The sequence below is a fragment of the Harpia harpyja genome, chromosome Z (genome assembly GCF_026419915.1).
Source record: "Harpia harpyja isolate bHarHar1 chromosome Z, bHarHar1 primary haplotype, whole genome shotgun sequence".
Lineage (NCBI taxonomy): Eukaryota > Metazoa > Chordata > Aves > Accipitriformes > Accipitridae > Harpia > Harpia harpyja.
This window is the reverse complement of record NC_068969.1, coordinates 104,009,691-104,032,868: the sequence shown is the minus strand read 5'-3', so window position 1 is coordinate 104,032,868 and position 23,178 is coordinate 104,009,691. Positions and strand designations below refer to the sequence as shown.

Here is a 23,178-nt window from a genome sequence, read left to right as displayed (position 1 = left end):
TATATGGGATGCCCTATGACTTGGAATTTCCTGTAGATCATCCTAGAATTGAAGACGGTCATTTACAAGAGTATATTGTACAATTAATGGGAAGGAGAGAAGAACTTAGGAAAAAGGGAATGGTGGTCCAAAGACCCCCTTTGGACATTTCAATACATTCTATAAAACCCGGAGACAAAGTACTTATAAAAACCTGGAAAGAATCATCCTTGACTCCTCGCAGGGAGGGTCCGTTTCTTGTTTTACTTACTACAGAGACTGCCGTCCAAACAGCTGAACGAGGATGGACCCACGCTAGCCGAGTGAAGGGACCCATTACAGACCCCTCTTGGAAGGTGACAAGCCAACGTGGCGATTTAAAAATCGTCTTGAGAAAAGGACACGAATGAACCAGAACGTAACTGCTGTATGGGTGAACAATATAAGTGAGGCCGTGGGTCTGGACTACACATGCACTGATGATATAGTTATTACTTGTGTGAACCCTGACTTTAACTGTTACCCTTTTGTATGCTATGCTTGCAAAGTGTGTCGGGAACAGTGGTGGACCCATTGCCATAAGGGGACGCCCCCGAGAGGGGTGTGTAGAGAGTGCTGGGAAAAAGAGAGGAATTTAACTGAATTGGCCGTACGAGTAAAAGTCTCAACAGGACAACTAAAAGAGTGGTCCAGAGAGTGGTGGGAAATCTTTAGCTTAGGTATAAATCCTGAAAAATATTGTTACCATCCCAATGAACCCATTCCTTATATAGTTGAGATTACTCAAGTGTGTTGCCGTGAAGCCTTAAAGGGAATACGGTGCGACTCACCAGGAGTTAAAAATAAGAATTGGGAGCAGTATAAGAAAAGGCAACGTGCTAAGATCGGCACAAGAACCCCTGAAGAATACCCCTGCTGCCGAGAAGATGGCACACCCCGTTGCTCGAAGCAACCGAGTAGATGGGCGAGGCAGAGGAGTAAAAAGGCGGGGAAGAGAAACCGAGAGCCCAAAGAATGGGATTGTGCCAAAGTGTTGGATGAGTTGCCTCAAGGTTAGCCCAAACTCCCAGGCTAAAAGCTCAACATCCCCTGGTGATTACAGCCATTATCCCAACTCAAATGGCAACAACACAGCATATACTCCACCACAGATATCAAATTCATTGAATACAATTGGCCAAAAGCATACTCCACAATCCCGACGCATATTGGTATTTTTATTGCTGCTATTGTACCTGGGAAATTCTCAAGGGGAACACAGATACGCACATCAACCCTATAAATGGACTCTAAGCAGGTGGGAAGACCAACAAAATATCCAAATCATAACTACGCCAGGAGCCCCAAGTTTTACTCCCGCTCTCTGTCAATTAGTCCCCATAAAGCCATGCCTCAATCTGGGATTTTATTTTTGTCCCAATTCAAACCCTGGGAAAGGATACTGTAACTATCTGAATGCATATTACTGTGCTTATTGGGGATGTGAAACTGTCGCCTCAGATTGGCAACCAGGGGGAGGCAAGGATCCTCATATAACAGTAGCTTGGGGGCCCCCTGGCTGTACGCCACCTCAACGCGACTCTGCTGGTGCGACAATCGGCCATTGGTCTGGGGATTGTGCATACATATATATAAATGTATCCAACCCTTCAGATCCTGGGTGGATAGTAGGTAGAATCTGGGGAATGCGATATTGGGAACCAGGAACTGATAGAGGGGGTCTGATCTTGATAAAGAAGTTTTACCAAATGATCCCATAGGAGTCGGCCCCAACTCAGTACTTACAGGAGAAATGGAGACAGGGGAATTAAAGAATAATGCTACCACAGGGATAATTAATGTCACCTCTATTCCGGAGAATGAGCCACAAGAGAAAATTGAGGATAATTCACTGTGGAAGCTTGTTCAAGCAAGCTACCAAGTGCTCAATGCCACTAGTCCAAACCTAACTGAACATTGCTGGCTCTGCTATGGCATCAAACCCCCGTTTTATGAAGCCATGGGAGTGACCTTTAAATGTAAAAGAATCAATGGTTCAAATCCTGCCCAATGCCTATGGGGAAAAGAAATGGGACAAAAGCAGGGAATAACTTTATCCCAAGTCTCTGGAAAGGGTAGATGCCTGGGAAAAATCCCCTTAGAAAAAGATCACTTATGTGGAGTCAAAACCTCACTAAAAGGGAAACCTTCAGCAGACTGGCTGATACCCGCAAGTAATACTAAATGGATTTGTTCTAAAATTGGAATTACCCCCTGTTTATCCCTAAGAGTGTTTAACGAAAGTGATGAGTACTGCATACAAGTGATAATCGTCCCCAAGATAATTTACCATCCAGAGAGCTTTGTATACGATTACCAAACTGTACAGGAACATCACTTACAAAAAAGAGAGCCTTTCACGGCGTTAACTATAGGCCTGTTAATGGCTGCAGGGGCAGCTGGAACAGGAACTGGTATTGCCTCACTGGTCCAACAAGATCAGAAATTCCGAGCCTTGAGGGTAGCTGTAGATGAAGACTTAGTAAAGATTGAAAAATCTATTAGTGTTCTAGAGTCCTCATTAAGGTCATTATCTGAAGTGGTCCTACAAAATAGACGAGGACTAGACCTAATGTTTTTACAACAAGGGGGGTTGTGTGCTGCTCTTCGAGAAGAATGTTGTGTGTATGCAGATCACACAGGGGTGGTTCGCGACACCATGACTAAACTCTGGGAGGGATTAGAAAAAAGGAAAAAAGAAAGAGAAATGCAGCAAAGCTGGTACGAATCGTGGTTTAATCACTCCCCTTGGCTCACCACCTTATTATCAACGATAGCTGGACCACTCATTTTGTTAGTTTTAGGACTTACTTTTGGACCATGCATTTTTAAGAGATTAATCACCACAGTTAAGGGGAGGTTGGAAGCAGCACATTTGATGCTAATTAGAAGTCAATATGAACAACTTAGAGAGGGCGAATTACAAATTGAAGAAGCCCCTATCTTAGAAAAGGCAAAAGAAGCAGTGAGACGATTTGATGAACAAAATGGGGAAAAGAAAAAGGGGGGATTGTGATAAAAGACAAATGTTTGTTAATCAAATCTTGCTTACGCTAGCAGAAAAACCAGATGTCGGCCTTGAAACAGGAAGGAGTGGGTCTTGCATTAACTACAGACATCCGGTAACGTAAACAATGCTTGTGCAAGCTTTGCGCTTATACAAAAGGTAAGGAAACACGCATGTGTCAAGCGAGGGGCACAGGGCGGTCACAGGAGGAAGACTTGGGGCCTTCATCCCAGCAACCACCAGGAGGCAGAAAAAGACCACCCCTAGCAACAGATCGGCGCAGATGCAGAGTACACTAAGGAAGACACGTATACCAGAAATAGAGGACTATAAGAACTGTGGCTACGGGAAGGGGGCTTGCGAGCCGTTGGTAGAGCAGTGGCTCCCCGGCCGCCCAGCGCTGTTTTGCCTATTTACCGCTTGCTTAATAAATTACTTTTAATTATTCACCACAGTTGGCTCCTGGACCTTTGTCCTAACTTATAACACAACCTAAACCTCCCCTGCTGCAACTTGAGGCCATTTCCTCTTGTCCTATCTCCAGACACCTGACAGAAGAGACCAGCACCCACCTCACTACAACCCCCTTTCAGGTAGTTGTAGAGAGCGATAAGGTCTCCCCTCAGCCTCCTTTTCTCCAGACTAAACAACCCCAGATCCCTCAGCTGCTCCTCACCAGCTTGGTTGCCCTTCTCTGGACACGTTCCAGCACCTCCATGTCTTTCCCGTAGTGAGGGGCCCAAAACTGAACACAGTACTCGAGGTGTGGCCTCACCAGTGCCGAGTACAGGGGAACAGTCACCTCCCAATTCCTGCTGGCCACACTGTTTCTGATACGGGCCAGGATGCCGTTGGCCTTCTTGGCCACCTGGGCACACTGCTGGCTCATATTCATATTGGCGTAATGCAGTCCTATCCCATCCTGAGTCGCAAAACTTTAATGTGCGCTAATTAAAAAGGTGGTTGTTGGGGAGCACGTTTTATCCTTACAGAGCAGCGGTAGTTTGTGTGAGCGCCAGCCCCCCTCACACAGCAGTGCTCGAGGGGGCTCCCGAGGCAGACTACGCGGGGCCGAAGCAACGGCAAGTGTGAGGCAGATTGGTAACACAAAGTCACACCAGGAAAAAAAAACTAAGAAGGGCGTGTTACCTTGAAGTACAGCCAGGTGGATAAGGACAAACTGAAAGATGTTGCAAGAGGGATAACTGATGACCTGTTTTTTCCTTTTTTTTTTCCCCCACTTCCTCAGCAAAGAGTACTAGCACAACCTCCTACGAGGATGGGAAAAGTGGGAAGCTCTCTGTTGTTGGCTTCCTCCATTACCTTACAGTTCCCCATAATACTAAAAGAAGTAAGATTTGTGATGACGTTCCCTACAATGGTAATTGGCATACACTGTAACTAGGCACAATTGCCAGTGAAAGATACTTGACAATGATTTTGCTGACCCTATAGCTGTTCCTAAGGCAGAAGGCTGACTACATCACCTACCCTGAGGGGCAGCCCCAGTTTTGCAGGAAAACTGCCTGATCTTGCTCAATGGGTTAGAGATTTGTACTTTCTACTACTCAGGGCAGTGCTTAGATACCTTAGGACTCCAAAATGCTCAACCTTTCTCAATCAAACTTTACCCTTGCTAACTTGAAATCCCTGAATTTCAGTGATAAAGACAATTTTCATCAACACAAAGAGCCATAAAGAAGCATGAAAGTTGTGACCTGGTGCATGAGCCATCGGTGTTACCTGGTTCAATTGCTCAGTGCATGCAAAGTGGTTTAAACACATCTATCACAGGGCCTTCCACTTGCGGAACAGTGGAAGCCTGTCCTACAGACTGTGCTGGATGTCTGGCTTTTCCTTTCTTTATATATATTATATACTGGAATTGTTACATTTTATGAAGAAAGCTAGAATTTGTGAATTTTATTCAAGAACTTTTATTAAATTGAAATGCAAACACCATTGCAAAGAGATTTTACAATGACAAAAGATTGAAAAGTCCATCAGAAAGCTACAGACTTCAGAACAATATTGATCTTACAAGTGAAATCGCTAACAGATTTTATTAAAGCCAGTATTTTCAATATTAAGAACTTAAAAAATACTTAAAGCATTTTCCCTCAGGTACACTTAGAAACAATGAAGAATTCCTGAGCAACTATTTTTATACCAGTATTCTCCAACCAATGTACATACTGCATATGGAATCTACTTCCTATAATTTCTTGAGTTTTAGAAATTTACAAAACATTTGGATCTGGTTCATAGAATAATAGTGCTTCAAGTCACTCTGTTGCTACAGTAATGACACTATGATAACTTGGATGTTCCAGATTGCATACAAATTCTGAAATTGTAATGGAAAAAATGCCTAGCTTGTATTGCAAGGCTAGCAATGAAATGGTTTATGCAAATGGAAATAGGTTTGCTTTAAATATTGGATCATCTCTTTCTCTGCTGGGAAGCATACTGTTTATTCTGCGTATTATTCAGAACATGCAATTTAATTTATAAATATGTTTCCTTGAGAGACCTGCTGGCACAATTAAAGGCAAGGAAGTTCCAGAAACTTTTACCTGCACTTAACAGCATGGCAGAAATTTGAACAAATACTATTAGTTAATGACTGCTGACATGTTTTTTCTGGGCAGTATTTTTTTGGACCAGCACCCTCAGTATTGCTATATTTTATACAATGACTAAAAAAAATATATGAAACACAATACAAAGATTTCAGAAGCCCAGATAGTGCTGAGTATCTCTGAGCTACATAATGGATATATGGAACTGACGGTTGTGTTAATCCAAATGATGAATGGTATTTGTAGTCAGAATAAAAAAATTACTTTCCAAGATGAAAAATAAACAACACTAGAGCAGCCTAGGAGCTCTTTCTGACTATAGCTGAGCAGTAGTTTCCTCTTTCTTTTAGAATGAAGGACACAGGGATGAGAATTAAGAGTAGTCTACAGCATTATGAATATTAAAAAATATTATTTGACATCATTATATTTCTGCATGTATTCCGCATGTAGAAAGATCTGCCTCTTCCTAGACATGTATAATTTTCTGTCCTACTGAAGGGGTATTTTCTACAAGTTACTTCTACAAAGATTTCCAGCATCCTGTAAAAAATCTACTCAGTGCTACATGTCTGTGAAACTGACCATCGTAGTCTTTATAGGAACCGAAGTGAAATCTTTCTGGTTTTACTGATGTCAAAATGAGGTGAACAGCAGTGCACAAAAACAGACCAAAAAGCAGCATTGTCCAAAAAAAAAAGTTAAATAAAGACAAGGTCCAAGAAAAGCAGCATTACAAAGTAGAACAGGACATTAAACCTTCCAAAAATAAAAGAGGAAGATGTAAAAAAAGACTTCCTTACATCTAACTGCTCTATGCACCAACATCTTGAGCATAAGCGCAGATTTTAGCATATCAGCACTGCAAGAGGCCACACAACTACTTCAGGTATTTTGCTTACTTACTTTTGACAGATATAATAGTTTATCTTAAAAACTTAGCTTAAATGTGAGAGATGTATTTTAAGCCTGACTTGGTAATTTCCCAAATTTTTCACAAAGACAGGGACTTTCTGATTAAGGAAAATGTTAACAGATACATTGCCACAGGTACAAACTAAACAATGCCCAGAAATCCCAAGAGACCATTTAGTAGTATCCACAAAGTCCTTTTTCTCTTGGAGCTTCTAGGTCATTACATTATCTTTATTAAATAAAAAATAGAAGAATGCTTAAGAATGATAGGCATATGTGTGAGACAATGTAAATGTGTAAATGCACCTCATCTGTAGATCTGTCTGAAAAGTTGAAGATTGCTTTTAAAAACAGCGTGGTACACTTCATTTCCCTTGATTTTTTTCCTTGGGAATATAGGAAATGCAACAGCAGATCAGATGAGGGGTCTAGCTTTTCAAGTATTCTGTTTGCCCAGGACCAGTAACAGGTACGTGGAAGAAAATCCTGTAACTGAAGGTGAATGACCACTTCTCATGCATAGGACTTCTTTTTCCTCTCGTATAAAATAGCTGATACACAGTAGTCGATTTCAGTGTTTTGCCAACTATTTAGCATTTAATAAGGCTTTACTACTTTAGTAGACTATTTCAGTTGTGCATATTCCCACTTTTGATATAAAAGTATTTTCTTCTCTTCCTTTTTTTCGCACAAACTCATTTATCACTCCTCTCAGTTCTACTAGTTCTAATTTTTTCCTATCTACTCTTACATTTGATTCTTTTGCTTCCATTTTCTGTTCTCCATCCCCCTCTTCTCAGCTGTAGTCAAAATGCATGTTTACCCCCTCTGACTTCTCTAATTATCCTACCTATGTACCATCCTTTAGTGACTGTATTCCTCTTCCATTATGACATGTGCAGCAACCGTGTCCCTCTTCCCATCATTAAACTCTCTTTCTATCCCCATATATTATGTATTTCTGTATTCCATTTATCTTTCATCTCCTGCATAACATACACGGGAAAGATGAAGAAATTCCCTTATTTGTTTGAAAATGGTTTTCAAGGCAGGGCCACAAGAGGGTTAATGTAATTCAGTCCATCTTTCCACACCCACAGGAACTGGAGTCTGGATTTAGTATGAAGGTTTCAGATAGTTGAGAGCAGTGCCAGTCTCCATTTTCATTCATTTAGGGACGGAGATTGAAGATTTACTTCTCAGGAACTTAGCTGAAAACAGGTCTTTCTAAATAGCAAGTATTGCTAAATGCTTAGTTCCTTTGCTGAGATCCAGAATTAGAGCATCTCTGACAACTCAGCTCATTCAGTCCTAGCGAGCTGGGCACACAGGCAGTGGCAAAAAACTTTTCAGCCCAGGAAAGGGACTGATGCTTGGCTGCCATACTTGATCAGTATGGCTTTCTCTACAAAATGGAAAATTCTCTGGCATTTTCTCATATTAAAAATATTTCATTTTGCTACACATTTCAAATATCCCATCCTAGTACTACCAGAGCAACACAAGTGATGATTGCATGACAAGCTGTTAGTTAACAAAAGTAATTTGAACATTATCAATAAGATTTTTTTAATCTTGATAGAATGATTCACAATTTGACACACAAAGTAAAATGCCTTTTTCATCTGCCTTTTTAAAGGGAGCAAAAAAAATAATCTGAGGTAGCAGTTCTTTGAGAATATGATGCTTGATCTCATGACACTTTTTCATTTCATTTGTCTTTATGGCTTTGTAAAAGATGTCTAATATCTGTCAACTGGCTTAGATGACTTTGGTTTCCTTGCACAACACCTTCAAATTGTTTACAGTTAGTGAAAAATTATGAAATACATTTACAGGCTTCATGATGTGAACCCCACATATACAATGCTTCAGAGATCACAAAAAAATTCCACTCCTTCATTTTGAACACCTGCTGTTACTACAATACTTAAATGACATTTAAAGCAACTGTATATTTTCCAGCCATTTAAACATAGTCACATAAACAGATATACCACAGAACTCACTGCTTTAACATAAATCAATTATTATTACATATTTGTTTTACAGTTTGTTCCATAAACACATAATATCCTCTTACTAGTATTATGTAAGGTCAGTTTACTGCATTTTTATTAAATAATCTTTGTAGTTACATAGTATCATCAAGACCATTCTTCAAGCCTGCATTTTATGTGACAGTGAGTTTCGGGAGCACATGTCCCACTTCAATAAATCGTATTTCTTTAAAAGTCAGGAATATTACACTGAAATACTAAAACTGTACATCAAATATGTCTTTGCTAATGAAAAAAGTCTAATTAGAAAATTTAAGATAATGGGTTGTATTTGTCAATACTGAAGAAAAACTGTTAATCAAATTAGTCTGAGTCCAAAGGAAAGGTATTTTATTAAAATACATACTTTTTATTCTATGAATTTTATAAAATTAATTACTTCTGAGGAGCCTTTATGCTTCCTTTTAGGGCTTTTATGCTACTAAAAAGTAATTCACACTTCAAGTGACACATGCATAAAGTTGATATTGAAAACATTCAAACTTTTCAAATAATTATTCCAAGTGAGAAATTTGACTAATGGTGCAAGAGCTAGATGGCTAATCCCTGTTCCTGGGGTAAATTCCTGGGGTTACGTACTTCATCCCTCTGTATATCAAAGGAGGTGTTAAGAGCCTGTTATTCCCCACTGGCATGTCATAATTTTACAGCAATCAACTGTGTAAAACTGCTGCAAAATCTCATCTATTTCCTAATAAATAGCTACTCCTTAAAGCGCTGCAAGCAAAAATGTTGTTGCAAACAGAAAGAATGAAGTATTTGAACATCCAAAGGCCCACACACTTAGCTGAAGGTTATTCTGATTTTACAGAACACTAGTTTATTCCCTTCTTAATGTACTTCCAGATGTTAAAGGCCACTTTCAGAAGGTGTTGCTGCCACCTTGAGAGTAACAAGGTGTTTTGGAAAATAAAAGCAAATCTAAGGGAAAAATAATCAACCTGCACATTTGTTCAGCTTAAAGAATGAAACATATTTATGAAAATTGTGTTCAAATTGTGTTTAGCTAGCAATTCCCTCAAAAAGCTTAGCTACCTCAGAGCAACAAGGAAATGCACCTTTTCCACTCTGGCTGAATTTCCCTTTTCACAGACTTGGCATATTGAGACATTCATCAGCAAAGGTGGGAGAGAATCTACACCTCACGATGTGATCTAGGCTACAGCTATTTTGCAGCTTCAGTACCAATTTATGGTAAAGCATAGAAACTCTTCCACTCAGTTCTCTTTCTGTGTGGATTTCTGGAGGTACACCCATAGATACCTACAGTTAGGCAGGATGAACCATACACTTAAAATCTGCTAAAAGTTGTGTCTGTTTGCCTCAGGTCCAAAGTGACTGACATGACAGTAACAGCCTGCTGCTGACACTTTATCCCACACTTTCTTAGGTTTACAACGTCTGTGTAGTCACCTGTGTTTTACCCTATGAAATCCACTCCATAAGGAAAATCTTTAGGCTGTGGCTTGCTAAGATTCTATAGCCTCTATGCATCACCAGATGCATCATGGAAGGCCTGTAGCAGCATGTCTTTATGCATGGCATTTGGAGAAGAAAACAACGGCTTGGCTCAAATATGACTATCTGTGTAAAGAAAGAGAATGTGTCTGATCCAGATCAGCTCTGTCAGATTCAGTCAGAAAACTGAAGTGTAAATGAAGCAGAAATTCTGTCAGAAAGAGTGTATTATCAGCTTACATACCTGCACACACACAAGTTGCTGCCCTGCAAAATGTTCCAGTTTTGACTGGTAAGTTGATAGTTTCTTTGCAGTACTTTTAGCATGTCTAGAAAATTTGTAAGGTATACTACAAACGCTACAGTAAAATTGTGCTGTTAACTATAACTAAACAAAATTTTATGTTTGGCTGCTCTCTGGAGTAGCCACTTCATGTCTTCAAGTGTTAAATTTAAGTAGCTGAATTAAGAATCTAAGATACCTCCCTACACATCCAGCAGAGCATCCAGACTGCTCTCATCAACCTCTGGAAGTGGACAATACATTGCCTGTATAGGGGACACAGGCTCTAAATTTGATGCTTAAAGTAAATGTTACAGTATACACTAACACATATGTTTACAGACACACAGATGATTAGTTAAATCCTAAAGTCCTGCCAGTGGAAGGGCTAGACAGCTTGACTGATCTGTACTTTAGCAGTTCCATGGCATGAAGGTAAAAGGTAAGAATCTGATTTCCCAAACTGGATGTGGCTTTGTGGGATCTTCAAAATCTGAAAGCCTCTTTTGTCTGGCTCTGCAGCAGGTTACCTGATACTGCAGGAAGGCTGGCTCAGTGTGTAAAATCATGAAAAACTGGAGAAATATAAAGCTGTTCAGGAAGGACAAGAACAGAACAGAGCTCATCTATAGTAAATACACTTTCCTTCACATGTCCAGTACAATTTTCCTTACCTTATGTTTCCAATTTCCCCTGAAGCTAGTGATACTAGCTGAATACTTGGCCCAGTTTTAATAAGTCATCACTTGGTCATACTTTCCTGGAGTAAATTAAACTTTTGTTTCAAGAAGGAAGGACCACAGTAAGTTCAGAGCCGTTCCAGTATTATTTTGATTCTGCCTTTGGTTACATGGGGTATGAGGAACCCTCACTGTTCCCACTGCTGTTCCGGAGACACTGGTCCAGCCCAACTACATGGACTCCTTTTCTCATTCCCACCGATATTTCAGCAGAGCTCTGACTCAGACTTTATGCCTCATATCTTTGACTTTGGAGGCTGGATTCCAAAATTAAGGTTGATAACTTCATATGAAAAATCTGACTTCAAACTTTCCTTCCAGGCTCAGAGAAAAGTGCAATGTCTGTGGATGCAGGAGAACACCATTCCATTCGTGATTGGCATCAGAGTACAAATTCAGTGGGAAAGAAGCTTTGCTCTCAAAACCTAGATTCTATTTTAATTTTATAATTACAGGTGATAAAAACCATGTGAAATAAATAATTTAAAATTCAAATAGTAATACATCTGCAATATATTAGAAATATAGTTTAAAAATTAATTCATATTCTTAATTAGTATGAAGTTTAATTTTATGCTTTGTACAGAAACGGTAGCTTTACTTGTTACCGCTGTCTCAGCAGAAGGAAACAGAAAAGTTCCTACGTAGCTAAATAGGATTGGGAAATTTAAAAATATTTTATTTTGCTTTTTTTTTGGTAATAGAAAAATAGCCTTTAAAAATAAGTTGTTAAATATATGGGCTTGTATTAAAGTAGAATTATGTATTATATACAGTAAGGGAGTACATCAAATATTGTTCTACTATTTTTTTCATGTTTTGTTTGATTGGACTAGGATAGGAATGGGATGCAAAGTCTTCTGTCACGTTGAAGTGAAGAAAAAATATATTTAGAAGAATTTGTTATTTTATTGTAATTTGTCCAATCTATTCTCTTTTATATATGATTTGTCATATATAAGAGCTCATTTTTTTCTTAAGGATTGAGAAAAAATATAAAGACTTAATCTAGTGTCAGAATGCATTCAGAAGAAAATACATTGTAGATCAGAATGCTGTTGTGCAATGATTTATCTGACTGAGGAACTTCTGAGATCACTGTGCTGTACTGACTGACCTGTAACAATTTTCAGCCTTGTTGAATCTGCAGTATTCCCTCACGTTTAATCAACTAATAGATTTGCAGAGCTGAATAACTAGTTTACAATATATTTTTCATGGCAGATAATATCCATTTCCTCATTCCCCTGTGTCAGAAATGTGTTAATATCCAAGGTTTACTTTCATGATTATTACCTCAACCCACAGTTTAGTTTATTCTCTGTATAATACACACAGAAGGCTAGACTTTTTTAAGGAACTATTTGCTATGTGGTTTTGCTTTACTGTACATAACTACTAAGTATGTACTGTACTAACTATTAGTTATTTAAAGGAGGGCATAAAAGAAGATGGGTCCATGTACTCTGATCCATTGTTCTCTCTTTTGCACTTGCTTGGAACTGTCAGACAGTAGCTCATATTTTTCTCAGCTTGACTTTGCTGAAGGTTCTGAGACGTTTCCATTGCAGGTTCTTGAGACACAGATGTGTGCTGAATGCGTGAATCTGGCATTAATACCAGAATATTATGGTCCACAACTGTTGAGACCTTGGTATATTCTTTGCTGGTTCCTGGAACAGTGTATTTTTCGGTCTTTCTACTATTTTCTTTATGTTTCAGTAATACTGCTGGCTCCGCATCTTGTCTGACTTTGTGAACTTCTACATAATCCATTAGTTTAGGATTCAAAAATGGTGGCTTGTCATTAGGTCTGTTTTGTTTGACCTGCACTGTGGTTTGGTCAGTTTTGGAATACAAATTCTCCATCCCTCTTTGCTTTTCCATGTCATCGTGGCAAGTTTCAGTGATAGGGTATTGTGATTGATGCTTTTCTTCATTTCCCACCAAAACTCGTGCAACATTGACATTTGTGGTACTCAGTGTTATCTTATGTGCATCTACAGGATTGTGGTAGGCAAACATAGGAGGCTGATTATCGGGTAACTGAGCTGTAGGCCATGTGGACAATTTTGTATTCTCATCATTAAAAAGGACTATTTTCTGTTCTGAGGCTATACACTGAGTTTCCCAGCTCCTTTTTCCTCCTTTATTTTCTTGAACATCTCTTACATTTTGTGTTTGAAGTGTTGATGGAAGGGCGCGGGACTCCCTGCACTTCTCAGAAAGGAGAGAAGGGCTATCACAGCTCCCTCGGCCTGAGTCACTGTCTGTTTCCTTGGGTATAATTTTTGCATTTTTACTGGGATGACCGTTGTCATGGCTTGGCATGAGTTGCCGATCCTCACTGTCCTCTACCTCCAGATATTCTATCAGTAGTTCCTCACAGTCTGATGTTGGAGGGAAACCATGGCAACCAAGAGCACTCAATAATTCTTCAGATTTTCCTGTCTAAGGGCATAGTAAATAAGATATTTTTTTCACTGTTAACCTTAGGGTTTATCTGACTAGAACAATTGTGAACAATCTGCATATTTAATATACAAATACTTTAATAGTTGTATCGCTAGACCTAAACTGGATTTCTACTGCTGCAGAAAATAGTAGAAGAGAAGGAAATTTCTTGCATTCCCTCAGTGGGGAGACACAATCCCAGAATTCATGTGTCTAAAATGGGGGGACTAGGGAGCTTTTGGCAAGTACAGGTCTCATGGGTTTAACAGGAAGGAAATGGAGGAGAATGATAGAGCAGCCATGTCCTGTCTCCTCAGCATGGCAAGAGACTGTGGAGAGCAACTTCCATAAGAACTACTAGGAAGATGACACAGGCATTGGCTCTTGTGGTGTCCCAAGGAACAGCTGTGGTCCCAAACCCTGTTCTCAAATGCCCTCCTACTACTACTGCAAGGCAAGGCTGTCGGTCCTAGTTTCGGCTGGGATAGAGTTAATTTTCTTTCTAGCAGCTGGGATAGTGTTATGTCTCAGATTTAGTATGAGAAGAACGTTGATAACACACTGATGTTTTTGGTTGTTGCTAAGTAGTGTTTATGCTAAGTGAAGGATTTTTCGGCTTCTCAAGCCCAGCCAGCAAGAAGGCTGGAGGGGGGCACAAGAAACTGGGAGGAGACACAGCCAGAGCAGCTGACCCAAACTGGCCAAAGGGATATTCCATACCATGTGACATCATGCCCAGTATATAAACTGGGGGGGGTTGCTGAGGGGGGGGCAGATCGCTGCTCAGGAACTAACTGGGCATCGGTCAGCGAGTGGTGAGCAATTGCATTGTGCATCACTTATTTTGTATATTCCAATTCTTTTATTATTATTGTCATTTTATTATTGTTATTACTATCATTATTAGTTTCTCCCTTTCTGTTCTATTAAACCGTTCTTATCTCAACCCACGAGTTTTACCTTCTTCCTTCTGATTCTCTCCCCCATCCCACTGGGTGGGGGGAAGTGAGTGAGCGGCTGCTTGGTGCTTAGTTGCTAGCTGGGGTTAAACCACAACAGTCTCACACATACCCTCCACAGGATCAACCTGAAAGTGTCGCTTATTTTTAACATTGATTAAATTAATTGAAGCTGATTTATACTTTATTACTGTAATTGTGTTTGCTAGTACATAATTTGGAAAAGTAAGTAATGGTGAATTCTTTTGTTGTTATCAGGGGTACTCACCTCTAACAGATGTGTATCTATGCCTTTTATCTTCGGTCCCGGAACTGGCGGTAGGATAAAGGCTATCATTCTAAAAAACCAACGAAACACACAAGGTGTAAGTATGGGCCCTATCTCTCTATTTGTTCTCCCATTTCCTCAGACTGTGACTGACATTTTAAACACTTTTTTCATATCTGATACCTCCCTGTTGGACCTCTGTTTCCTGTCTACCTCTCAAGCCAGGTAATTTATAAATCCAGTTACAGTTCGTAAGTTACCCTTAGATGTATTTATAGGAAAAAGAACAGTCAAAAGTTATTCAGCTGGAAAAGTAACACTGCTAATGCCCTTTTATTGTCCTTTGTCCCTTAACCTCCAGTTCTGCAATATCACTGTAACTTCATCACTGGCTAAGAAACAGCTATGTGGGGCACAGTTCAGGAGGACTAGTGGGCCTGTACATATATACTTGATTGTCAGCTGACCAGGATTTACGATGAATGACTTCTGATGGCTTTTCTATCAACAGTTTCGATCTCTTTCTTCTACTCAGCCAGTACTTTTTGCAAGATTTGTACAAAAGTGATAAGCTTTGCGACACCTTTCTCTTTCAGATTTGATTGAAATTAGCCAGTGTTCTAATAAATTATTTGGGGAATTGACAGACAGGTGGGCAGAAAGACAAGCTCATAATACAACCTTGTTTCCTTTAGGAAATTAGGGTAAAACCAAAAGTCATGTCTTCTACATGAGCAGGGATACTCCAAATTATGTTTGCTGAATACTTACATGGCTAACCAAGATGGTCAGATCTAATAGAGACATGTCTTTACCAACTGAGAATTTAGCTTGGTATCCCTAAAGAACAGAAATACCTCTCTATCAGCTGTGAATTTAAAGTCAAATACCTGTAATTTAGAGTTTATAAGAGAACACATAACCCATAGGAAATTGAATCAAATGTTAGAAGTCTATTTTTGAAAAGTTTGGTGAGATTCTCAACTCCATGTAATTGTGAAATTGGTGACTTACCTGTACCCTTTCAAAACCATTGTCCAGCTCATGATTAAACATATAAGAGATGACAAGACACCAACGACGATCCACACAACCATATCTTTTACTCTAAAGTCTACGAAACAAACGGAATTATTTAAGAACACACATCTAGCGTATGCATAGTCGACATGCAAAAAAAGTCTCAAATTACTTTTTTTTAAAAATTGGTCTAACATGCCATATTTGGTATTGAATCTAGAGGCCTTTATTAGCATAGATAGATCTCAACAGTCATTGTAATATCTGATAATAAATATACTTCTTATTAATGGCACTGTGCAGGAAATAAACTCTCTTGAACAATACAAAAAATGTATGAAGAGGGAAATTTTGTCACAGCCAGTTATAGCAATTGTGTCCAAATTCAATTATGCCAATACTGTAGCCATTTTATTATGAAATACATATCACACAATTAATTAAATGGTGGGTTAAATTATCTAGGACTATATATTTTTAAGGATTTCTATTGTAACATGACACTTTTTACACTGAGGTGTTTATTTCAAATTCATTCTAGATAAAGAGTAATGAAGAGCTGTTAACATCTGGAGGCAGTCGCTCTTTGTCGTTGTCCTGGGTTCAGCTGGGATAGAGTTAATTTTTACAGGAACCTGGGAGGTGGGGGGGCATAGCCGGGGCAGCCGACCTGAACTAGCCAAGGAGCTATTCCATACCATGTGACATCATGCTCAGTATATAAATGGGGAGCGGGCCGGGGGGAGGGTCCCTCAACTTTCGGTGGCGGAGCGTCGGGTTCCGGGTGGTGAGCAGTTGCACTGTGCATCACTCTTTTTGTATATCCTTTCATTAGTACCGTTGTTGTTGTTGTAACCTTTTTTTGTGTTGTCCCAGTAAACTGCCCTTGTCTCAACCCTCGAGGTTCCAGGTTTTTTTTCTTTTCTTTCCTCCGTCTCCTCCCTATCCCACCGGAGGGGGGCGGGAGGAGTGAGCGAGCGGCTGCGTGGTCCTTTGTTACCGGCTGGGCTGAAACCACGACAGTCGTCTATGTATCAGTTTTAATGCAGTTACTAGTATTCTTTTAATTAAAAACTACCATCATGAGAACAAATGAGGCAATAAACAGAAAGAACGTGGTTTAAATAAGTAAAGAAATTGATTCACCTTAACTCCAAAAAGTAATGAAGGGGAAAGCTAACTGGGTATGGTGCAGGGATACTGAGAATTGTGTTACCTTAGCAATGATGTTCTTACCTGTCCTAAGGAAACTATGGGATGTCACTAGGCATGGATGCTACAAACAGCTAACAAAAGTATTACATGAACTTCCATGTAATAAGAATTACCAAAGGGATGCCTGGCCACTCACCAGTAGGGATCTGAATATACTCTTCTGAGCTCCATTCACTCCATGATCCATGGTGGTCAGGTTTGCAGTGAATCTGTACAATATACTTCTTTCCGGGATTTAAACTAAACATTTTATATTGTGTTTGCTGTCCCACAAAAATACTCTGGAAATTAAATAAAAACCATAAAATGCATATCAAATTAACACATTTTTCTATGAAAATCACAGGTAGGTTTCAGTCTTGAATAACCAAGTTGGGAATATAGAACGAATCTGGATAGCTTCCTAATAATTGTTATGTGGGCATGGAAAAATGGTACATTTAGTTTATTTCTGTAGTTCAGCTTTCTAACATAATTCAGTAGGAATGAGATCTGGCTCTAGTATATTGTTCAAATTACTACAAAAACATATCACGAGCATATGGCAAATAGGGGTGAACTGTGGTAATGGTGGGAACTGCAATGGTGAGAAGAGAAGGAGGCAAAAAACAGAGATGAGGGAAGAAAATGCTGAGAGAAAAGGAGTGTGGAGTTGGTGGAACTGCACAGGGTAGTAAAATGTGGATCTTGCAAGGGCCAGGGGGCTGGGCAGCTCAGTGGCAGGGGGAAGGAAGGAGGAGATACAGAGATGGCTGGGAAGTATTGCAGCAGACAAGAAGGGGATGCAGCCTAATACCAATAGCTGGAGTCTTTAATTTGCTGCCCAGTTGTTTGAATTGCAGATCCTGGCTATAGACAGTTATTATTATGTGGCCATGACAACTATCACCTAATGACTATTTGTACAAATTTAAATGATTTTACATAATGTCGCTGAGCTTTCTGTTACCAAAGAAGTGCTTGTGATTAAGAACAAATTATCACAAACCTGACTAAATGAGAATAAACAACTTTAACTGTAAGGCCAATATGATTAATATATAATGGCCACAATTAAAAATAAGTTCTTTATCACCTGCTATCACACAACAGCATCTGAGATACCAGTATTCTCAGTAGGAGATCATAGAACACACAAGCACTTTTGAAAAACGATGAACTATTCAGTGTGCCTGCTTCATTACATTCAGGCATGCAACCTAGCTGACAAAATCTAATTGATCAGGAAACATCATCTAGCAAAAACTTGCAACATCCTTACCTCCCATTCCTCTCCTTCTTCAGGCTTCAGCCGCAACTCATATTCAAGAGTAAGCCATCCAGATCTGACATCAGCCAGCGGGGGTGGAAACCATGTCAAGACCAGATACGGTTTTCTATTTATTGACTTTTTTAATTCCAGAGTTACATTCACGGGGGGATCTGGCTGTACTGTTAAAATAAAAGAACTGACAATAAGAGTCTAAAGGATTTTTTCCTTGCATCTTAGGAAGAAATATAAAACGGTGTGAGTCACAAGTTGCCACCTCCATTGTGTCTAGTAATTCAGAACTGGTGCTGGAATACAGGTATTAAGAGTTTCCTGATAAAGTAAGCATGGATTTATGAATTTGAAGAAAAAACTGAAGAACAGTAAATACGTTAAGTTCACATTGAGATTTGCCTTAATAATTTATCACCGGAAATAATTTTTTCTTACATTACCATTTATTGTTGCTTTTCCCCACAACTGTGTTTCAAAGTTAACATCTTTAATGCTGTGTTATGAAAGTTGTGTTTTACCATAATCTTATCAAAGTTGGCATATATGGTTAGGAGTTCTGAAAACACAGTTGTAGTTGATGAAACTTGCCCACCTGCCCCCCCCATCTCTTACCTTGAGAAAACACAACAGCATAATCCCTACATGCATTCGTAAGGATATTTAAAAATAAAACAAACCAGTAATATTAAAAACCTGTCTATATCTCAAAAATAAACAAAAATGGAACACAGGTTTCTGCTACAGTCAGGCTTGCAGCTTCCTCAGTTCAGAGGGAGAGCTTCTGCATATCGTGCATGTATTTTACCACTGTCTGATGCAAAGCTTCATCAAATAAGTAGTCAGGGCATGGAGGTAAAATGTGAAGCCTGTTCTCCAGCAGCCCTTTTCCAGCTGCAAGACTCCTGGCAGCCAGATCCTTGATAACAAAATGGTTATTGGTGGTAACGTTCCGTTCCCTTAGAAAAAAACCTAAATCCTTGTCCACAGTCACTCTGTGGAAAAAGTCTGAGAAAAGAGATTATCAGTACACTGCTATAAAAAAACATAATTCGGCTTCTCTTGGGTCTGGAAACTACTTTTAGGTAATCAAATTTAAGTATTATTAGTTACAAGATCAATTTGATTTCAGTTGCTGGTAGAGTGGAAAAAGATTTTAGCTGGATGATGTTTCTTAGGGCTTGACTGAAAGAAATATGGAAAACCAATAAATGGTCTGAATGCAATTTTAAAGCTTTTAGCATTTTTAGGTTTCCTGTGAAAATAAAATGGTAAAGGGATGAATATTGATTTATTATTACATAATAAGATAAGATCTTATTTGTTCTTGAAAGTTTTTAACTTGGATATAATACTTTATATGAGAAGAGCTGGAATTAGAATTTTTGTGTCAAAACCCATAATTCTGAATTATTTGGTTTCACAGAAAATACTTGTCCTCTCTTACCTATGTAAGTCACATCCACATAATGAGGATCAGAGATGTTACTTCCCATTTCGTTAGTTGCCCTCACAGTAATATTGTATATGGTCCAGAAAGAGGTGTGCTTTTTATCGAAGTAGCAAGAATTGGGGCCCGCATTTCTGTAATCTGGACACTCATAAACTTGTTCTTCTCTGAAATGAAAGAATCACAGTGATTAGTTTACACAGACTAAAACACCTGACTTTGATTACGAGTAGGTCAGCATTATTTAGGGCTGGATCAGATTTTTCACGCCTGGCAATGTGAAGAAAATCAGAAAACTGCTTTCAGACTAAAGAGTAATTGGACAATTCCAGAGACTGTAGTAAGCATTTTCCCCCCAAAATAAAGACTATAAAGGCTGAAGAATTTAGGCTGTTGTAGATGCAGCAGCAGACTAGTAGATTGCAGCTGTTACTTTTCTGAATGCCATTGTCCACTGCATAGGCCTTACAGGTTTCAGAGAGCCAGTTGAAGTGATTGCTGAAGTCTTCCAACCCACCTGTTAAAAACTGAGTATTTCCAATGTTCATTTCACACTTACACAGGTTCTGCATATTACATTAATATCCTTTCAGAATCTATTTTGGTCTTTCATCACCTGTTCCTCAAAAAAATCTACTTTGTACCTGTCCTCCAAATCCATTCCCAAGCTTCCCAAAGGGAGCAGGGATAGATAGGAGAGAAAGTTGAGTATGTAGTACTTGTTTCCAGGCTCCTCTGTGATGCACAATAACAAAAGAGAAAGTTGTGGTTGTGGACCTCATACTCTGCCCTGGCTCGCTGGACCAGTATCTGTCTTTTTCCACTAAGACCTGGCTCTCAGCTGACAAATACAGAGTTCAGCATCCAATTAGGTCAGTGCAAGGCTGAGCAGTGCTGGGTGAATGAAAAATAGTTCACAGGACCCAAACAAAATGTTGACTACTCCTTTAAAATGAATGTTTAGCACTTGATCTAAGTTCCAGGACCAAGATTACTGCAGAAGCCAGGAGGCATTCACAGCCTATGAATACTTGTGCAAAATAAGCATTATCATAAGATGAAAATTTTAATATCTGGTCATTTTGGAAAGCTTTATTTCTGGAGCTGCATGGCTGAAGAGCTACAGGACTGTGTGTTTGTATTGCATATGCAATTCCTGAGCCATGGCAACTTTCAAGGTAGTCTATCTTTCGAGGCAGAAGAATTCACAGAAATTTGAAAAACCTGACATTATAAAGAGATCCTATTTCAACCTTAAATATGTTGTTGCTAGTGCTATTCCAGAATATGTCACTTGGACAAAACGACGTGCTATGGAAAATGACATCTCCTAAATGCAAAACTGATCAGCATTGATTTTCCAGGTCCTTCCAATAAAACACTAAATAATATACACAGCTTATTACCCTTCTTTGCTGTAAAGCAAAGTGTAGTTAGTAGAAAGTCCTCCATCTGAACCAGGTTTCCACCAACAAGTAAATGTTTCCTTTTCTGGAGAACGGCATTTTATTATTGTAGGCTTTTCAGGAGGTGACTTTCCTGTAAGAGATAAAGAAATGAACTAATTAGTAAGCTTACTGCATTAGGTCAACCCTGAACTCATAAAACAATGTCAAGCAGAGAACAGGAAAATACTTTTTTTTCTACATGGAAAGAAAAAGTTTTGCTTCATATTAGCACAGGAAAGGAAGAACGGTTCGGTGGTTAGGGCAGCAGCCTGCTACTTTGACCTGGATTCAAAATACTTTCCCACTGCAGCTATGCTGAGGAACTATGTTTTAGTTCCCTGGCTGTGGCTCTTCTCTGCCCCCAAATCTGACAAGCGGTGCTCAAGTACTGTCATAGCAGGTTCTATAAAATGGTTCAAAATACACTCTGCTATCCAATCTATTGTCTACATAAACCATTTCTTCTTTAAAAAATGTGTTTTAAGACGCTTCTGATTGTTTAAAAAAATGCTGTCATTTGTTTTGGCTTTTACAGGAAAAAAATGAAGAATGTGTTTGCCCATTTATTTATGTCCTTGCCAGTAATTCTCTTCTGAAGCACCTATGCTGAGCTGACTCCAAAGATATAAAGAAGCAGCTCTCACATTTCCTTGTAAAGTGACGTTATGCTCCGTACTCAGGCTACTTGCCTGATTGCTGCCAAGCAATTTATACTTATTTGGATTCCTGATGAAGACTTCATAGTCTGAAGCAAAGCACTTAGAGTAGGGCAGAGCAAAATGCTTAAATTTTGAATAGGATGATGCTAGTCCAAACCCTGATGTGATTGGAACTTCTGCAGTTATGTATTTGTGGCAAAATATGGTCCTATTACATCAATAATATATATTTTTTACTATTTAGAGTAGGGACATTGATTTTCCAAATTTCTAATTGCCTAAGGCAGATCTGAAAATGGAACATTTAAAAAATATTTTTCTATTAACAGTACTTCAGCAATCTCCATGTCAAATAATGAATAATACAATTAGTGACGGAAGGTATGAGACAACCTGGTGAAAGTGTCTGACAACAAGATATGATGTCATTCATATTTAATGTGTCCACTCAAACCCAACAAAACACAGATAACTATTTCCATGTGGTGGTAGCTGCAAGTGTTATGCTCTGTTAGACATGGCAGTGCTTTCAGTCCAGTTACTAATGAACAAATGAATGATTCTTACACAAGTACCATTACTATGCTATATATATATATCAATCATATATATATATCTCATATCTATAGCTACAGATGAAATCAACATCATTTTTAAATAGAGGGACAGGAACAATAAATTATTTAGGCACACCTGTATCAGAAGTGACTTCCTAGTAAATCTCAGCCTGTTTGTTATAGCCAGTTTCAGCAGAGGATCCTGAGTGGATCAACAAGACTAAATACGCAATTACATACCAAGTGTGGTAAGATGCATGTGGTGGGTTGAGCCTGGCTGGACACCAGGTGCCCACCAGAGCCGTTCTATCACTCCCCCTCCTCAGCTGGACAGGGGAGAGAAAATATAACAAAGTGCTCGTGGGTCGAGATAAGGACAGGGAGATCACTCACCAATTACTGTCACGGGCAAACCAGACCCAACTTGGGGAAAATGAATTTACTGCCAATCAACCAGAGTAGGGTAATAAGAAATAAAATCAAATCTCAAAACACCTTCTATCTTTCCCTCCCTCCTTCCCAGGCACAACTCCACTCCCAGATTCTCTACCTACCACCCACAGCGGCGCAGGGGGATAGAGAATGGGGTTTACGGTCAGTTAATCACACGTTATTTCTGCCGCTTCATCCTCCTCGGGGGCAGGACTCATCACACTCTTCCCCTGCTCTGGCGTGGGGTCCCTCCCACGGGAGACAGTTCTCCACGAACTTCTCCAACGTGGGTCCTTCCCACGGGCTGCAGTTCTTCACAAACTGCTCCAGCATGGGTCCCGTCCACGGCGTGCAGTCCTTCAGGAGCACTGCTCCAGCGTGGGTCCCCCTGC

The 23,178-nt window shown here is 39.4% G+C and overlaps 1 protein-coding gene across 9 annotated transcripts in view; it reads right to left on the bottom strand.

The window, feature by feature from the left end:
• The window catches only part of PRLR (prolactin receptor), a 164,656-nt gene that overhangs the window by 19,411 nt on the left and 122,067 nt on the right, over positions 1 to 23,178 (bottom strand). For 8 of the 9 annotated variants that reach the window (XM_052776183.1, XM_052776182.1, XM_052776179.1 and 5 more), the window contains 7 exons: positions 21,097 to 21,229; positions 19,688 to 19,857; positions 18,241 to 18,410; positions 17,116 to 17,260; positions 15,759 to 15,858; positions 14,745 to 14,814; positions 8,535 to 13,514 (listed from right to left, as the gene is read on the bottom strand). In XM_052776183.1, the coding sequence (XP_052632143.1) occupies positions 12,489 to 13,514; positions 14,745 to 14,814; positions 15,759 to 15,858; positions 17,116 to 17,260; positions 18,241 to 18,410; positions 19,688 to 19,857; positions 21,097 to 21,229 (1,814 nt within the window). In that variant the 3' untranslated portion in view covers positions 8,535 to 12,488. Of the gene's footprint in view, positions 1 to 8,534; positions 13,515 to 14,744; positions 14,815 to 15,758; positions 15,859 to 17,115; positions 17,261 to 18,240; positions 18,411 to 19,687; positions 19,858 to 21,096; positions 21,230 to 23,178 lie in introns of those variants that run through there. The other variant, XR_008233382.1, reaches the window with a different exon arrangement.